General features: G+C 37.2%; 1 protein-coding gene across 1 annotated transcript in view; it reads right to left on the bottom strand.

Moving 5' to 3' along the window:
• Positions 1–19,921, bottom strand: part of LOC117293369 — a 51,341-nt gene that overhangs the window by 4,670 nt on the left and 26,750 nt on the right. The window contains exons 31-46 of the mRNA XM_033775665.1: positions 19,632–19,752; positions 17,903–18,012; positions 16,556–16,753; positions 15,596–15,709; positions 14,301–14,414; positions 13,771–13,864; positions 12,748–12,822; positions 10,307–10,359; positions 9,462–9,681; positions 8,305–8,451; positions 6,984–7,198; positions 5,363–5,555; positions 4,735–4,815; positions 3,652–3,704; positions 2,089–2,223; positions 1,101–1,237 (exon numbers count right to left, since the gene is read on the bottom strand). Of these exons, the coding sequence (XP_033631556.1) occupies positions 1,101–1,237; positions 2,089–2,223; positions 3,652–3,704; positions 4,735–4,815; positions 5,363–5,555; positions 6,984–7,198; positions 8,305–8,451; positions 9,462–9,681; positions 10,307–10,359; positions 12,748–12,822; positions 13,771–13,864; positions 14,301–14,414; positions 15,596–15,709; positions 16,556–16,753; positions 17,903–18,012; positions 19,632–19,752 (2,060 nt within the window). The remainder of the gene's footprint in view (positions 1–1,100; positions 1,238–2,088; positions 2,224–3,651; positions 3,705–4,734; positions 4,816–5,362; positions 5,556–6,983; positions 7,199–8,304; positions 8,452–9,461; positions 9,682–10,306; positions 10,360–12,747; positions 12,823–13,770; positions 13,865–14,300; positions 14,415–15,595; positions 15,710–16,555; positions 16,754–17,902; positions 18,013–19,631; positions 19,753–19,921) is intronic.

The raw sequence follows: 19,921 nt of genomic DNA, 5'->3' as shown, positions 1-19,921 counted from the left end.
AAGTAATTTCTCACTAAAATACTTGAATTTGATTTGGAGACCTCTGAATTAGATTTTGAGGTCTCGAAATCAAGCATCTGAAAGCACACAACTCCGTGTGACAAGGATGTTTTTTCTTTCATTATTATCTTTAAACTTTGACGACCAATTGAGCTCAAATTTTCACAGGTTTGTTATTTTATGCATATGTTGAGATACACCAAGTGAGAGGACTGGTCTTTGACAATTACCAATAGTGTCCAGGGTCTTTAAAGCCTACACACAAACATTGGATTATATATTGTTGCAGTAACTGCTTAACATTATTTTGAAGTAAAATATTTTGCAGTCACACAACTACAGATGATGCAGAGCTAATAATTAAGAGAGGTTTGTGGTAACACTGTACAAAAATCTCTTTTGAGTAATAATAATTATAGTGGCTTCTCCTGGAGCTTTTTTAACATACAGTATTTCCTGCAAGATGTGGGACTACTTTTGAATTATGAGACCTAATAATTTTACAGCACCATGTAATGTTCTACAAGGTGCTGTGGCGCAATTTGCTGCCGATCAGACCAGGAATACCGGGGCGAACCCCTCCTCTTTTTGATAAGTGCACTGTTTTTTTTTTTTACATGCATTACAAAACACATGGGGCCACCGGCTTACATCCCATCCGAAGGACAAAGCAATGGCTAAGTGTCTTGCTTAAGGACTGGGGGATTCAAACCCACACTCTGCTGATCAGAAACACCAGAGTTTGAATTCGGTGCTCTTAACCGCTTGGCCACACAACTTCCACAGTAGTGTTGGTTATGAACAAAACTGATGATAACGACTCATCGTCTTGGCTCCGATCACCTTCAGGAGATTGTCACATGGTGTTACCACAAACCTCTCTTGGTTATCATCATCATCCTATACTTACTTCATTGCTGTCATTACATTTCACATTCCAAATTATAGCATGGTAAATTTTGTAATTTTGGTAAGTAGGACAATAACGTTTAATAGATGAAGCAGAGGCTTTTGTGCCTTTACATATTGACAGAAAAACAACAGCTATACTTCCACCAAGCATAGTTTCAAATCCTACTAAGGGTTAACAATGTTCTTACTTGGATCAACTTCTAAACAAGCTGTGAGCTGGTTCCATGCCTGCTGGAAATGACCAGAGACTTGAAGGTTATAGGCAAGATTGACCCTAGCTGGTAGACACTTAGGGTCAAGATGAAGCGCTCTCTCATAATCACGCCTGGATCAAACAAAGGTTCGAGGGTCATTTATTTTCAACAGTTTCAAAACATGAAATAAAAGACGGTGTCACTCAAGAGAGATCAGATTAAAGAATACAATACAGTAAGGATATATCAAGATGAAAATGAATATGACACCGCAGAGGGATCCATTTTAGAAGCTGAGTTTGGAGGCAATGGTCGCCGTAGACATGCATTTGCATTGAGACAAAGAATAACAACTACAATTCGGTGAACCAAAAGGTCTGCGGGCGAGGCAAGAAAAAAATATTAAAAATATAAAATGCACATGCACGTATACTCAAACAAATTAATTAAGTAAACACTTTAAAACAAATAGCAGAAGAAGTAAACAAAACACTGAACTCAAACTAAACACGATGGCCTAAAAAAAAACTTTAAAAAAGAGCAGATATTCAGGGATTTAACACATTTCTGTTATACCACACAAGCCAACATTAGAGAACAATAACAAATGCAAAGATTCAGGGATTCAACACATTTCTGTAATACATGTTATAAAAAGAGACAGAAAAAGTATGTGATTAATTGATTATGAACTCCTCAAAACAAAAATGTATAGTATACTATACCAACTAACATTTAAAAATAAATAAAAATGCAAATACAACAACTACCATAATTCTAAAACAAACTTGCTTTACTGACTGCAAAAACAACCCTCATTCAAATTCCAATATTGACCCCTTGCATGCTAGTCACACGCTGCGACTGTGCTGCACTCACCATTTTGGTCGTGGGCTATAGGTTTTGCCTAAAATGCGCGCTTCACTGAATAACGCACAGTGACATTGCCCACGAAATGGCGCATTCAAGATTAAGTTTGTACCTTGCCATCTGATTGGTTATCTCATGTCCGTAGTCCATAAAGGCATTGCCTCGACCGATGTACGCATCCAGGAAGAAAATATCCACCTCTAAAGCAGATGTGAAGACTGTCACAGCATCTTCCAGACGGTTTAGTCTGAGAATAGAACAAAAATGAAGTTGCACAAGAGAATTTGGATCGACAGTACAGGCACTGCCAGAATGCAAAAGTATAATTTTTGTGCTACATAAATACCAAGTCCTCTAGAATTGGTCCTATCTATCTACATCTATATCTATGATAAAACTTGTCAAAGCCTTTTCAGCATCTGGACAAGGTGAGAAGACTATGAAGAAATTTCAGTTTTAGAAGTGGGAGGAAAACCCCTAGAGAATTGTTCCAGGGAAAACCCACGAAGTCAAGTAGGGACTGAAAAACCCAGTCCACATAGTTCCCCCGGTAGGTTTCGAACCGGGGTTCCCAGAGGTGAAAGGCGAGCAAGACACCACTGCGCCAACCTGACTTCTCTACATGTCCTGCTTCTACAGCTAGTTCAATCAGTTTATTTTCCACAGTATCATAATCACAATCAAAGACAATGTAAATTGGAAGTTAAGAGATATATAGTTGTTTGATAAGTTTAATTAAATGAAGAATTAGCACGGACATTCACGAGCCTTGAAATTGTGGAGGGACCCATAAAGAAGTAAAGCTTGTAAGGTTATAGGTCCCTGAGCAAGCGTGTGCACTGTGTAATTATTTTGATGTCTTGTGGAAGATACCACTCCAGGTAGGAAAAATGTTCCTGAAAGAACAGGTGTAATCAAGAAGGTTCAATGCACAAGCTGCTAACAATGAAAGTAGTTACCTAGACAAACAAACAATGGACAAGAACAAACGAAGACAGGTCATTAATGTAAGAAAGAAAACATCTGCTAACAATATGATATGGAAAGGTTTGTGGAAACACCATGTAATGACTATCTCTCATGAGTTGGGGTGGTTCTGAAAATATGAGTTCAACAAAGTAGTATAAAATTTGTGCTTATAAATATACTGAGAGATTTTTAGTTAAAGAGCATGTCAAAGGGAAAAATATTATGCTCTGAATTGTTTGGAGAAAGCACAAGAAAGAATCTTTCAAGGTTTGGTAATTGTAATACAAACTCCAAACACTTAACATATAAGTAGGATTTGAAACTTTGCATGGCGGAAATACGATATGGAAAGGTTTGCGGTAACACCATGTAATGACTATCTCTAATGAGTTGGGGTGGTTCTGAAAAGAACCGTTGGTTTAACTCAACGTTTCGATCAGTATGCTTTGGTTGTCTTCTGGAGAAAAAAAAAAGGACAAAAAAGACGATCAGAGCATACTGATCGAAACGTTGAGTTAAACCAACGGTTCTTTTCAGAACCACCCCAACTCATTAGAGATAGTCATTACATGGTGTTACCGCAAACCTTTCCATAACTTTACATATAGTTTTGATCACTTTAAAACAAGATACTAAATAAATAATGCCTTAAAATGTACACAAAACCTTCAGTTTTTATAACAAATTAAAGTTGATTTATTCTTACTTGTGGCAGCAAAGTCCGAGCGTGTGTCTTATCTTGGGATCTCTTGGATCCATCTGTAAATTAAACATTTATTTGTTATTAAAAAATGATACATTATATATATTATACTTTGGAATGTCACCAAACCCAGATGAACATAAGACAGCAAAGGGCAATCTTAGACCAATTCCTGAAAGATTATAAAACTATGAATATACACTGAGAGTTATCAAACATCCTTCACAAAATAATAATACTAATAATAATAATTGAATTGATATTGCGCTCTCTCCAGAACCAGCCTGCTCGAGGGCGTATAACAGTGAAAAAAATACCATAAGAAAATTACACAGAAAAAGTTTAAGAAAAGTACACTAGTAAAAATATGCACAATATAAATCAAAGCCTTATTGACAAAAGAGGTGCATACAACACTATAATACAGTAAAACGAAGGGCAATTTTGGTACAATAAAGCATTTACAAAGTTCACAACAGAATATAAACCATTAAAAATTAATAGATAGAAAACTCACTGCACATCACCAATATAAAAGGAAAGTTTTAAGTTGGGATTTAAAAAAGATTTTGTGAGTGCAATTTACCAAATATACGAATATGTAACGGCAATGGGAGATGAAACATACAAAAAAACATGGAAGAGATTAACTGAAGCATACACAGATTGTTTATTTTAAGGCCACTAGACACCTTTGGTAATTGTCAAAGATCAGTCTTCTCACTTGGTGTATCTCAACATATGCATAAAATAACAAACCTGGGAAAATTTGAAGTCAATTGGTCGTCGAAGTTGCAAGATAATAATGGAATAAGTTGTGTGCTTTCAGTTGCTTGATTTTGGGACCTCAAATCTAATTCTGAGGTCTTGAAATCAAATTCAAATATTTTAGTGGAAAATTACGTTACTTCAGAGGGAGCCGTTTCTCGAAACAATTTATACTCTCAAGAGCTCTCCATTGCTCATTCCACGTAAATTTTTATGCTAACAATTATTTTGAGTAATTTACAATAGTGTCCACTGCGTTTAAGAAACCTTCCACACTGAGATGCAACTGTAAAGTGAAATCCTAGCATCCTGACTTACCTTTACAGCTTGAGCAAAGTCTTCCTTAGCATTCATGTAATCTCTCTGAGCAAAGTACATCAAGCCTCTATTGATCAGAACCTGTTAGAATCACACCAAGGCAAACACAAATTACTGCATTTTCCAAAAAGCACAGGTATACTTTGACTTTAAAAACTACACAAGTAAATAACCGGTACAACATCCAATACAGTATCTGAACAGTATATAATTCAATTAATGCAATGAAAAAAACCCCAAATCTGACAGAGATGTAAAATAGAAAAAACTATATGTTTAAAGGCACTGGACATGTGTGGTATTATTGTCAAAGACCAGTATTTTCAGTCGGTGTATCCCAACAGTATGCATAAAATAACTAGTACTTTGTGTGCTTTCAGATACATAATAAAAGGCTTCGGCTGAAGTCTTTCACTATTTAAGTGAGAAATTACTTCTTTTTTCAAAAACTACAATACTACTTCAGAGGGACCAGTTTCTCACAATTTGTTATACTATAAACAGCCATCCATTGCTCAATACAAAGTAAGTTTGTATGCTAACAATTATTTTGAGTAATAACCAATAGTGTCCACGGCCTTTAAATAATGTTAACAACATTGATGAGTTAATACAAGGGTTGACTAACCTTTAGAGCATTGGCCTCTCCCAGCATTAGCACAATGCCATAGTCTCTCAATGCTTTACTGTAATCCTTGGTAGTATGGTAACATACAGCACGATTGAAGTACGCCAAGGAACATGTATTATCAATCTCTATGGCTTGACATAGATCCTTAATGGCTAGCTTATAGGCTAAGATGTAATACTTCAAAGCACCCCTAAAAACAAAAATAAAATTAAGTCATCAATATCAGGAAGTCATTGGTTTGACACAACTTCTCAACAAATAAAAGGTAGCCTGGTGTCAGAAATCCACTATGTAGAAGTAACACCAGTCATTTGGATGGCGTGGGTTCGAGTCCCACCGCTGCCACCATGTTGCCTAGACGAGTAGTAAGGCAATTTAGTCGGTTTGACACAGAGACAAGCAGTTTTCTTTTATGTGACTTGATTAAAGAGTGAAGATCTATCTGTACCATTCACTGGAGAATCACATAACTCAGAGTAAAGTATGTAAACCAAACATGGTCACTAGAGGGTGCTATTCTGCTCAATACATAGAAATAGAACCTGGAGAACGCTGAGTGTGTCATTAAGCATGCGGTTTTGTTGTGGGACCATTTTTATGGACGTGCGTACACCATTATTGACCAATGAAAACAGTAGAAACGGTCTATGTGCGATGCCATCATGCGTGTCATGTGATGCTCATTTTGCCAAACCAGCGTATTACGCGATGATCATTTTGCCATACACGTGTATGGCGCGTTATCGATACGCCGCGTCAAGAGACAGCACAAAGGGCGGCCAAGCTCAGCATTCTACAGGTTCTATTTCTATGGCTTAACAATAGTAATAATAATAATAATAATGAAAACTTATAAAGCGCACAAATCCACAGAAGTGCTCATGGCGCTAAAATACAAACAATAGCATTAAATTAATATACAATAACAACAACAAAAATTTAAATGTAAACCTAAGTTGAGAGAAATCTAGAACATGTGGTATAGAATACAATAATACAAATGCAATATTTAAGAAAAAACATCCTAAAAGGTAACAAAAATAACAATAATTAAACCATTGAATCAAATGCCTGTTTGAAAAGATGTGTTTTCAGTTGTTTTTTAAATTGGGTCAAAGAATCGGATGATTTTACTAGTCCAGGCAGTTTGCTCCATAGACGAGGGGCAGCATGTGAAAAAGATCGGTCTCCCCATGAATGTTTGGAAATGGGCTCAATAAGGAGGCTAGAATTATAAGACCTGAGTTTTCGAGGAGGATTGTATGAGCTGAGAAGATCATCAATATATGCAGGGGCATTGTTGGTGAGCGATTTATACACGAAAAGCAAAAGTTTATACTTAATCCGACTGCTTACCGGTAACCAGTGTAATTCTTTTAAAATCTGTGTTATATGGCAGGACTTTTTAGTTAAGGTAATAACACGAGCAGCATAGTTTTGAATACGTTGAAGACGTTCAATTTGAGTACAAGGAAGGCCATATAGAAGTGAATTGCACATATCCAGTCTAGAAACTACAACAGCAGTGAGCAGTGGCAGTTGTAACTTTCCACTTTTCAAATCCGTCATTCATACAAACACAAAAGGTAAACAAATCAAAGTAACTAAGTACACCCACCTGTATAAGTAAGCCCTGACGCTATTAGGTTGTAGCTTGATGGCCTCGTTACAGTTAACAATTCCTTTTGAGTAGCGACCTTTCATACCATAGTAAGCAGCTCGACTGAGAAAGGCTTGGAACAACTTAGGGTCTAAAGCAAGTGCCCGGTTGAAGTCCAGAATACCCTTAGACTGACGGAGCTTCATACGAGTTAAACCTCGCTGGTAGTAAGCCTTCAAATGAGCATGGTAAACATTGAAGTAAGAATACAGGAGATAAAAGTAAAATGCAATATCCAAGTTTTATTTTCAATTTAAAAACACAAAATGTTATCATAATAACAAAGTATGCTTATAAAGCACCTTACATCCATGGCTGGACCCTAAGGCGCTGTACAAATTAAAATAGCACCAAACAAGAGGAGGAAATAATCAAAGAGCACAACAAGATTTCTTCAAATATAAACTACAAAAATAGACCAGCCAATAATTGAAATCACACACCACAAAAAAAGTTTCATTATGATTTTTCCTACACAGCAATAATCATCATTAAAAGTACCAACATCATACATTATGGACGGGTTAAGGACTCACACAAATATCTGCCTGGCACCATTATTCTAGCAGCTGGAATCAGTAGCAAAAGTGCTAGCCAATTTTACTGGAGGCTTTTACTTGTGTTATAATAATAACAATAAAACACATTTACATAGCACCAAATCCATTGCAAAAATGCTCCCAGGCGCTTTACTATAAAAGCTAGAAAAACTAAGACATTTAACCACGAAAAAGAAAAATCATGAAAAAGTCAAAAAACAGATCCACAAATGTTATCATTAAATCGATAAAGGAAAAAGTATACATATATTTTAGCAATTAATCACAACAGTAAAAACCACATAAAATATAACATTCCTGAATAAAGTTACCCAAAGATCCACTAAAGAAAAATATATTTATAAAATGAAATCAGTATGAACTGTAAAAGCACAAACAGTGAGAAAAAATTATATAAAGACAGTTTGAAGAATGTAAATGTATGTCTTGTTGACACTTGACACCTATTTTGGTCAGATTTACAAAGATTTACTCAAATTTACAAAGTTAAGAAAATAGAAATTAACAAAAACGGGGTAAATCAAAACACACACACACAAAAAGCATAGTTAAGAAAATTTAAATTATGCATAATCTGGTAAAAGCAGACAAAAGCATAGTTAAGAGAATAAAGATTATCAATAATAGGCGATGGCATACATCAATGCACACCGCACAAAAGCATAGCTGCAAACTCGCAGGTAAAACAAGTTTTAAAAAAGAATTCAGTGTGAGCTTACCTGTGGATAGTCAGTGTTGATTTTTATGGCATTATTGAATGCTTCATAAGCCTTGAGGTAATTGGGAATCTCGGTGTGGCACATACCAATCAGATAATTCACTTCAGCAGCCTCCATGGGCCAAGTATGACGCTCCTGCCAAGGTTTCTGAAAAATCATGTTAAATCATGTTAAACACAGTTTCTTACCGAGTCTTATTGAACATACCCTATACAATCCAAAGCCATAGCAATCCAGATTAAATCCTATACGCTATAAATGACCTGATCCAGCAATATTTTGTCCTCCTGAATGTTATGTTTCAAATTCTAGATGAAGAAAGTAGGGTTAAAAATATTGTCTGGAAGCAGCTACAGGCACCAAAGCAGCTATGATTACTGTTCACCTCATCCCTCAAAGTTACTTGTTTCTTTCATGTCTAAAGCCCGATTCATGCTACCCGCGAATGCAAATGTGATACGAATTTTGAAGTCACATAGCGAATGTTTCGCAGGAGTTGAGCAAAAGTCCACTGATGCGAATTGTTTGTTGCGAATTTATGACATCTAAATTCGTATCGCATTTGCACTCTCAGAAAGTATGAACCGGGCTTTATCCTTCATCCATGGGTAATGGACAGCACAGTCAGTACAATGATAGATTAATGGATTGGTAAGTAATATACACATAATGAATGTTTATGAGTGCAATGGTGCGAATATGTTCATGAGTTGAAAGATGGAATGTTCTATTCAACGAGGCGGAGCCGAGTTGAATGGAACATTCCAGCGTGCAATGGTACTTTTCGGATGGAACGAAAAAGCACGGTGAGTGACTCAGCGTGCAATGGTACTTTTATTTGCTATCACGTGACGGACAATCCTCCAATCAAATGGCAAGGATCTGCTTGGGTGTTATATAATACTTAATATTCTTTCCTATTGACCCATTTCACCTGACGTCATCATCAGAAAAATCTTGAATGCGCCATACTGGTGGGCAATTTCACTGTGCGTTTTCATATATAACTCTATGCATAGAGTATGCTGTGCGTATGCAGTGAAGTGTGCATTTTAGGCGACGCGGCGTTAATACACGTAAACCTAACTGCCCACCAACATGATTGTGGCATCAGTCGCCGCGTGTGACGCGCGTGCAAGGGGGTCAATACTACTAACCATGAAGTTGAGTGCCTTCTCCAGACTGTCCACAGCTTCCTTATATTTCTTAGCCTTAATCTGTGTCTTGCCCAGCAGGATAAACAGAGGAGCAGAGGGTTGAGATCTAGCTGCTGTAGACAGTACATTGATGGCCTTAGTGTAGTTATGAAGGAATGACTGTACAGCTGCTTGTTGAGTAGCAGATGAGCCTAGACCATGACTCAGCTCAGCAGCATGTCTAAGGATTCACAAAAAGCTTTTATTTAAAGGCACTTGACACCTTTGGTAATTGTCAAAGACCAGTCTTTTCACTTGGTGTATCTCAACATATGCATAAAATAACAAACCTGTGAAAACTTGAGCTCAATTGGTCGTCGAAGTTGCAAGATAATATTGAAATAAAGAACACCCTTGTCACACGAGGTTGTGTGCTTTCAGATGCTTGATTTCGGAACCCCAAAATCTAGTTCTGAGATCTCAAAATCAAGTTTGTAGAAAATTACTTCTTGCTCGAAAACTATGTTACTTCAGAGTAGAGGGAGCCGTTCTCACAATGTTTTATACTATCAACAGCTCACCAATGCTTGTTACCAAGTAAGTTTTTATGCTAACAATTATTTTGAGTAATTACCAATAGTGCCTTTAAAGTTGGCTGCATATTGCGCCACAGCACCTTGTAAACCATTACATGGTGCTATGCAAAAGGAGTAGGTCACATAATTTAAGCGTAGTCCAACATACCTTACAGGAAAAAACTGTTTGTTGAAGCACCTTGAGAGTCACCCTTGAGGATTCCTTTTGAATCATAACCAGACAGATTTTGTAATAATGCTAAAAAGATAAAATATTGACAAGACACTGACCTGACACAGAAGCTGGCAAGCTCAAGATTCTTCATCTCTAACAAGATCTCCCCCTGAAAGAAAAGTATCAAAGGGTTAAGGGCCAGTCACACGAAATATTCTATTGGTTGAATTGCTCCGCGCAGATTACACGCACGCTTATCCTACCAATCAGGGGCATGCATTGTTAACGTTTTTGTTTTCGTTCTCATTATCGAGGCCGGTGTGACCGGGCCTTTACACACAACTCCATATTACATTCACATCAAACATAGATAACCAATAAATCAAGTCATGGTCTAGCGGTTAGGAGCACTGGCCTCAAGCTCTGGGCCCAATTTCATTAGCTGATTAAGCAGAAAAAAATTGCTTAGCAATTTTCTGCAAAGCAATTTTCTGCTAAGCAAGATTGAGCAGGATACCAGTCACATACAGTACTTGTGACATGCTATTTTGGCTAGTAACCTTATTCTGGTAAGCATACTTTTGTTGTGCTTGGCTGCTTTCTGTGCTTATACAGCTCTATGAAATTTTGACCTAGAGTTTCTAATCAGCAGAGTGTGGATTCGGGTCCCAGTCATGACACCTGTGTCCTTGAGCAAGACATTTAACTATGATGCTTCGTCCTTCGTAAAGCCGTTTCAAAGAACCCAGTCATAGAAAAAGAGAAGGAGTTCGCCACGGTGTTCCTGGTTTGATTAGCTGCGTATGGGCCAGACATGCACCTTGTATACCATTTAATTGTGCTATGTAAAAGGAGTAGGTCTCATAATTCAAACGCAGTCCCACTTGTATACCTTGCAGGAAAATACTGAATGTTGTGGCACCTTGAGTGTCACTGAGTGTCTGATATGAGCGCTATAATCATATCGTAATATCGGATTTTCAATATATCGAAAATTTCGATGTTTTGAAAATTTCGATGTTCCTTAGTGATATCGAAAATACCAAAAGAGTGTCCGATTATTTAAAAGAAATCTGTGGTTGAGTATTAGAAAAGCCGTCGTCGTTATGTAGTTTCATCATTTTGAGTTGCCCTATTAAATAAAATACGTTTTACAACCAAGTATGTCTGCTTGTTCTTTGTGTTTTCGCATCAGCCGCCGGCCCGCCGCAGAAATTCACGACCCCGCGGCGAGCGCACGGTAAAACCTCAAAAGAAACCGCCGCTGCTGCCCCAGCCTATCGACCGTTTAAGATGCAACTTCCCATTGCGCATGTGATCAAAATCAATGCGTCGTCATCACAGCATTATTGGCTTTGCAAAAATACCCCGCAAAGACTTCCCCGAATCAACGAGACAAAACAAAACAAGGAAGAAAACAATCTTACGTTATACAGTAAAATAATCTTTCTATCAATCCAAGGTATCGTAATGGCGTCATTTTGGTCAAATAAAGCCTACACGTTGTGTTGTTTTTCGTAAACAAGCTAACATTTCCGAGGAACTATATGCTTCGCAGACAACGCTGTCGGCGGCTATTGCGCGCATACCAGCGAAGACTATGCTGTTGTACAGTTTAAGCGTGCACACCAGCGTGTGTGGTTATTGCAATTCGGGGGGAAAACCCGTTTGCCCAAGCATGCACAGACATGTGCAGTCTTTGGTCAAGGCGGTATCGCGTGATGCACTGCGTTATTTCGACAATAGAGGGCGTTCTAGCATTCAATGTTTCTTGCCTGTATTATAGAATGCAAAGTAAAAAGACTACGAGCCTTTATTGGAGACTATTTGACTGCATGCTGCGTGCGTTGTATATTGTGATCGCGGAGTGGTAGGTCTGTGCATGGTCTCTGTTTTGTGGGATTTCTAGTGATTTTTTTCCGATGATTATCTCAACCATTTTCAACCGTAAAGGTAGTGTAACATACCAGCGGATATTTATTATGTATCTAACAATATTGCTTCTATAAAGAAGCGCCACTCTCCTAACACACTTCACTCTCCACATAGAATGGTATATATATTTCTACCTCCATGAGTATACCAAGTGCTGTTTTTAGGCTTCATCTTGCGCGCGGGAAATACTCGATATATCGAGTATACTCGATATTGAATTTTCGATATATCGATGATGGGAAAAAAAACGACATCGACGGACGTTAATAAGAAGTAGTCATGGTTCAAGACTCTCCTGGATTTGTCACAAGAGGGCGCGCTATCACCCCAACGCGCTATCAACCACGAACAGCTATCACCCGAGAACTGCTATCACAGGAGAGTCTTGGCACATTCGTTAAATCGGGGGGAAACATAATGCGCGTGCGTAGGTTTCCCCCAATTTAGGGGGGAGATTTAACGAATGTGCCAAGACTCTCCTGTGGTGATAGCGGTTCGTGGTTGATAGCGCATTGGGGGTGATAGCGCACCCTCTTGTGACAAATCCAGGAGAGTCTTGAACCAAGACTATATAAGAAGCCACTATTATTATCATTAAGTCATTTTGTAAATCTCAACTTACCCTGTACATGTAATATTGTTGGCGATCTGGGCGGAGGTGAATTGCTCTTGTGAAATCAAGAAGAGCATTCTTCAGCTGAATGAGAACAAAACAAGTGAAATAAATTTGTCAACCGCTCTATCGTCCTGCAATATAAATTTCACATAGCTACATAACTTATAGTAACAACTAAACAGAACTTGAAACCTTAATTTCATTTAATTTCAACAATAATAAATAATAAAGAATATTTATAGGGTGCCAAAATTCACCAAAATGAGGTGCTCAAGGCGCACAGGAGGGGGAACCACACTCAGCAAGTAAGACAAACAGACCAGTTACACATAGGCGAGATTAAACAAAGTGGTTTTCAACTTAACCTTGAAAGTATTGATGTTAGAAATATTGCGGATTTGTAGAGGCAAGTCATTCCAGAGTGTGGGTCCAGCATGGGAAAATGACCTGTCGCCCCATGACTTGCTACTCTTAGTAACTTGAAGCATGCATGTATTGGAAGATCGAAGAGATCCCACAGGAGTATAAGCTTTTACCAAAGAAATGTTATACATAGGAGCAGAACCATTGATGCAATGAAAGATAAGCAACAGAAGTTTGAAAGTAATATGAGATTCGACTGGTAGCCAGTGTAGTGACTTCAGAACCGGTGTAATGTGAGTGTGTTTCCTGGTAAGAGTGACAATGCGAGCAGCTGCGTTTTGTAATTTTTGTAGTTTAGAAAGTTGAGTTTGGGGTAAGTGAAAAAGAAGACCATTACCGAAATCCAGCCGAGAAGAAATGAGAGAATGGACTATTTTCTCAGTGGCTGGACGGGTCAGGTATTTGTGGATCAGGCCAACATTTTTCAACTGGTAACGAACAGATTTACACACATTGGATATATGACCTGACACAGCTGATGAATGTTCCTTGTTGCTGAACCCATTGATGATGACAACGAATAAGAGGTGAAGCTATTTGATTCATAACTCAAGATTTCTATAAATGTCTATTATTATTATTATGATGTTCGGATTAACAACTTACGTCATGAATCTTGTGGTAGGCCTCTCCTCTACACACTATAGCACGCACATAAATTGGATCTACTTTCACTGCACTTGTGAACTTCTGGATGGCTCTGGGAAAAAAAATGAAAAAAATAATAGCATAGTAAAGTTTAGTAGTATTTATGCAGGAACAAGTTATATATAAAAAAGATAACTGGTTTATAATCTATACATAAATTCCAATATGATTTTAAGCTTCTTGTAGGTATTCTGATCCTTTTCCTCAAAAAGGTTGTTGCCACAATAAAACCCTCACTTGTTAAAAACGAGACAAAGTCCAAAAACATTTGGCGTGTATATGTTAAGAGGTTAATGATCTTCCAAACTACAATAGATGAATTTCAATAAGCGTCATCGACCGCCATCTTTGATGTATTAACAAGGGGAAAGTGCACGCGCAGCGTGTACATGCGTGCACTTTTCCCTGGTTAATACATCAAAGATGACGGTCGATGGCGCGTATTGCAATCCATCTATACTTTTGACAAGATGCAGTTTATATCTTACTTGGGGTAGTTTTCCAGCTTCGTCATGAAGATCAGGCCAAGGTTGACATGAGCTGCAGCAATTGTCTTATCCAGCTTCAATACATTCTCAAAATCTGCAATAGCATCCTCATATCTGCAAAAGATATGTATCAAGAAATGTATTAGTGCACAGCCACGTAAACCAAATTAACAAAAGATAAATACTTAATAATAATAATAATAATAATAATAATAATAATAATAATAATAATAATAATAATAATAATAATAATAATAATAATAATAATAATAATAATAATAATAATAATAATAATAATAATAATAATAATAATAATAATAATAATAATAATAATAATAATTCCTGCCAGATGTGAGACTACGTTTGAATTATGAGACCTAATTCTGATAGCACAATGTAATGTTTTTACAGGGTGCTGTGGCGCAATTTGCTGCCGATCGGACTAGGAACAACGGGGCGAACCCCTTCTCTTATTGATAAGTGCACTGGGTACTTAACTCTTTGCGGATCATTGACATAGCGATTTTTATTTGATTTATAAATAACATTAAGATAACTGCTACCTCAGTGGTTTTTAAACTGGTGTTCATAAAATGGACACAAAGAAAGGTATTAGTGCACAGCAACAATCGTGGGTACACTTTTCCTTAAAAAGACAACGAATGAACAAAAGATAATACATATTGAGTAACTCTCTGCAGATCTTGTATTCCACAAACTGAAGCACTTTTCCTTCATCATTGACACGGCGGTTGTTAATTGATATATAAACCAAATTGGTTAACTGCTACATCGGTGGTTTTCAAACGGTTCTTCATAAAATGGGACCCCAAAAAATGTGTACATGTGATTGTAGCTGTGCATATTATATTTTTATTAAAAAAAAACCACAATATTCTCGTCCATTTTGTTTCCCTCTCTTTACCATAATTATTAAAATTTCACAAGAGAACACATAATCTGACAAGATGTAAGCCTGAAATGACTTTCATTATCTTTTTAATTGATTATTTTTCAAACAAGAAAGATTTACCAAACTGCTTCATAAAATCATGTCAATTGTTTTTTCAATCATTGTGCATCAATGGACACATGGAGCAAGTTCGGGTAGCGACTAGACATGACTAGATCGACTAGACTAACCAGAAACGATAGAGCACAGGGAAGGGAGATTGACTACATCGAATCATGCACTGGAACATGGTCGACTATGGTCAACTCGAGAGCTACGTCACGGCTCTGGTCAAGTCTAGTCGCTGACCCGAACTTGCTCATCACTCTAGTCTTTGACTCACCTATTATCATCCATATACAGCACAGCTCTATGGAAGAATGCCATGACATTATCTTCACTATCATCAAGTAGAACTGATACACTCAGGTCTTGCAATGCTTGTTTAGGGTTAGCCCTGCAACATTAAACACATTGTTAGTCTTAGTAGGTTTGTTTGTTTTTATTTCCAGTCATACAACAGATAATTTCAATTAATAATATACAACTAGGCTATAGACTAAACAAAATAGACTAAACCAAGTAATACACATGTTGAGTCAAAAATTGAATAAATAGGTATGAATGGGGATGTCATCGAGAGAAGGACAAGGCCTTCTGTAGTGGAGCACCCAATAGGATAAAATAGCAAATTAATTAACAAATTCTAGGTTCTCTGTGTTAGAAATAAATTGAAAGAAAAAATACAAAGGATTATTTATTCCTATCAGATTCAATAGATGTTAGTTTTTTGTATGTTAATTTTGACGCATCAGGTGAACAGAATAGTATAATTTTTTGCCCTTACACCAAGGTGTATTCAGCACTGTATACTCAGTACCGTCCTAGAGTTATTACAAATCCACAGGCATATCACTCAGGTGGGATTCGAACCCAAGTCTTTTTGCCATGGTAGCAGCTGGTACCGCAACGATTCAATAGATGGAAACGGGATATTTTGTAAACTGTGCATTTCGGCATTTTAGCCGCTGTATTGCAGTACGTTTTAATAAATAAACCATCAATAATAATAATAATAGTAACAAATATTATTTTTGGTTTTACACACCGATGTGTGTTAGCACTGTATACTCGGTACTTTGCCCGAGCTCTGTGAAAAAAAATCACAGGCATATTTTGAACCCACGACCTTTGATGTTAATAGATGTTACTTTTGCATCAGAGCAGTACTGAGTATACAGTGCTTATTACTCAGTCTATAATATCTCCCTTTAATCAGTGACCTTCCAACTTTGACCCTTACCTTCTGAGCAGACAACCTCGATGATAGAAAGCTACACTACTGAGAGGATCTAGATGTATAGCTGATGATAAGTCTTCTACAGCTTGTACAAAGTGTCCATGTTTAGCATGAGCACGGCCTCGATAGGTCCTTGCTAAGGCATTGGCTGGTTCCTGGCTCAATAACTCAGTGAAATCTTTGATTGCTGCCATCCAGTTCCTGGGAAAGAAAACTCTTATTAGATCTTCTTATAATAATAATATAGAGTATTTGTATAAGGCGCCAAAATCCACTAAATTAAGGTACTCTACTCATCAAGGCGCACGAGAATTAATCCTCACACAGTAAAGAAAGAAGAAAATCAGACAAAGAACAATTACAGATAAGCCATATTAAACAGGCTAGTTTTTAAACTAATCTTAAAAGTATTAACACTAGAAATATTACGAATTGGAAGTAGTTAGCCATTCCAGAGAGTGGTGGGTCCAGCATGCGAAATAGCCCCATGATTTCCTACTCTTAGGAACATGTAATAAGCAAGTTTAGAAGATCACAGAGATCGTAATTGAGTACATGTTTATAGTTTAACCAAAGAAATATTATAGGAGTGGAACCATGTATGCAGTGAAAGATAAGCAACAGAAGTTTGAAAGCAATACAAGAAAATAAACATGAACAGGAATGGTCGGCAACATTAGGGCAATTTACACATTTTCTTGTGGGGGATGATGGTGGGATAATGCTATGCATTTATGTATTTGCCTACTGCATAACTCTATGGATAGTGGATTTTATACACAGTTAAACACAAGCTGAAAAACATCTCAGCAAATTTTTCAGCAGCAACACACTAAGAAGTTGAAGGAAGAAAATATGACTAGATTGGGATTTTGACCAACAGCCACTGGATTAAAATGCAGACACTGAGCTATCCAGCCCTATAATGGTAGTGTCCCCATTTTGTAAATATCTTTGTTCAGGGGTGTCAGTCAGAAGCCATTCAACCTGTTTAACTGTCAAATTGTCATGGATCACACCCAAGTTTACGACACTTACCTGTGAAACTGCAGCCTAGGGATCATATTAATGAAGGGATGGGTCTTTTTGTTTATTTGCAATATCAAGTAGTAAACCACAAGGAAAACTGACTAGGTACATTGTAAATTTGAAAGAATTTGGGGTTAAAAAAAAAAAAAGGCTAGAGTGAGATTTGAAGCACCGGCATGTTAATTTGGAAGTCCTTCAGTAAATTTGTCTTTGTTCAACCCAAAGTTATTTAAAATTGACCCAGTCAGTTTCCCTTGTGGAGTATGAATTCTAACTCATTACCCAAGTTTAAATTGATTCGATGTAGAGAAAGTTACTCACTTATTGATATTGAACTGATAGATACCCCTCTTGAAGATTGCATCTGTCTTACTTGGCATCAATCTTGTCACCTCTCTGTAATCCTCCAATGCTAATAACATCTCACCACGCTGTAAACAACAACACCAACACAACTCTGGATGTCAAAATGCTTTACTACATGTATGGTAAGGGTTTAAAGGCAGTGGACACTATTGGTAATTACTCAAAATAATTTTTAGCATAAAAAGTTACTTGGTAACGAGTAATGGAGAGCTGTTGATAGTATAAAACATTGTGAGAAACGGCTCCCTCTGAAGTACCGTAGTTTTCAAGAAAGAAGTAATTTTCCACGAATTTGATTTTGAGACCTCAAAATTAGATTTTGAGGTCTCGAAATCAAGCATCTGAAAGCACACAACTTCGTGTGACAAGGGTGTTTTTTATTTCATTCATATCTCGCAACATTGACGACCACTTGAGCTAAAATTTTCACAGGTTTGTCATTTTGTGCATATGTTGATATACACCAAGTGGGAAGACTGGTCTTTGACAGTTACCAATATATTGGTAACTGTCAAAGACCAGTCTGCAGTTTTTTTAATCCTGGTGCATTGGCCGCCATTGTTGATGAAACGTGCACGCCAGAAAAGGCTATCACTGGCTGAGAGTTGTATACTTTTCCATTGTTTTTCATCTAGTATGAATTTCAAACAAAGGTGTATTTTTGATAAAACATCATGACATGACAGTAAGTACAGCATGGATAAGGACAGCATGAAATCAGCTGTACAAGTAGAGCGCAATACTTGATGAACAAAACCCAATGGATATTTAACCCATTAGCGACCATAGCAGCCACAAGCGGCTTGTACCCAAATTCCAATTGTGGCTGTAAGTTTTGACCTTCTTGCATTATCATAAAGAGGTCAATATAAAAGTCAAGTCCGGATATAAACTTTCCCAATGTAGTACGTTAACATTGTATTCCAAAAACACAACACTAAATTGTTTGTTTCATGGTATTTCTGTTGACATTTTAACTGATAAAATTTGTTTTAAAGCCATTGGACCCTTTCGGTAAACAGTATTGTCCAAGGCCCACACTTCGTGTATCACAACTTATATATAAAATAACAAACCTGTGAAAATTTAGGCGCAAACGGTCATCGGAGTCGGGAGAAAATAACGGGAAAACCCACCCTTGTAACGGTACGTTTCGCCGTGTCATGACATGTGTTTAAAATAAATCCGTAATTCCCGATATCGAGAATTGATATTGTTTTACTGTTTTCTCAAAAAGTAAAGCATTTCATGGAATAATATTTCAAGAGAAGTCGTTCACCACTACCTTCTGTAAACCCTGTAAGTTATTTGTAAATCTGTGAACTTTTTTGTTTTTTTTCTGTACCGAAAGGGTCCAATGGATTTAAAGGAATGAACAGTACTAGCAATGTCTGGTTATTTTGTGATGATACAGAAATGAATGGTCTCTTAAGGATAATATTAGCAATAATATTTAAGCGTCTTTTTGTTTCTTAAAAGCACAAAAAGATGCAAAGCAGAACACAATTATGCTTACCAGAATAAGAATACCAGCGTAAGTACCATGTCACATGTACCATTTATGTCTTATTTCTGCTTAGCAGAGAAATGTCAAGCAATATTTTCTGCTTAAACAGCTCTATGAAATTGGGCCCATGTTTCAATGTTTGTTGGGGGGGAAGAGTACAGGACGGAATCTACGTACCTTTTCATACATTTCAGCTCTTTTATAGTATGCCTCATGGTCATTGCGATCCAACTTGATAGTCTGTGAATAATTCATGATGGCCATCGTCACATCACCTCTCTGACGAAATATCTCAGCTCTGTAGAAAAACAGCAAAAAATAAACTCAACAAAGTCATTGAGTACAGCAGTGGTATTAGTATTAAAAAATTACCCGAGTAGAACAGAACTTCATCAATCTGGCAACACAAGGAGCAATTCCAAGGCCCAATTTCAGACAAAGTTGCAGAGCACAACAAAATTATGCTA

Source organism: Asterias rubens, chromosome 8, assembly GCF_902459465.1.
Source record: "Asterias rubens chromosome 8, eAstRub1.3, whole genome shotgun sequence".
Classification (NCBI taxonomy): Eukaryota; Metazoa; Echinodermata; class Asteroidea; order Forcipulatida; family Asteriidae; genus Asterias; species Asterias rubens.
This window is presented reverse-complemented; position numbering and strand designations above follow the sequence as displayed.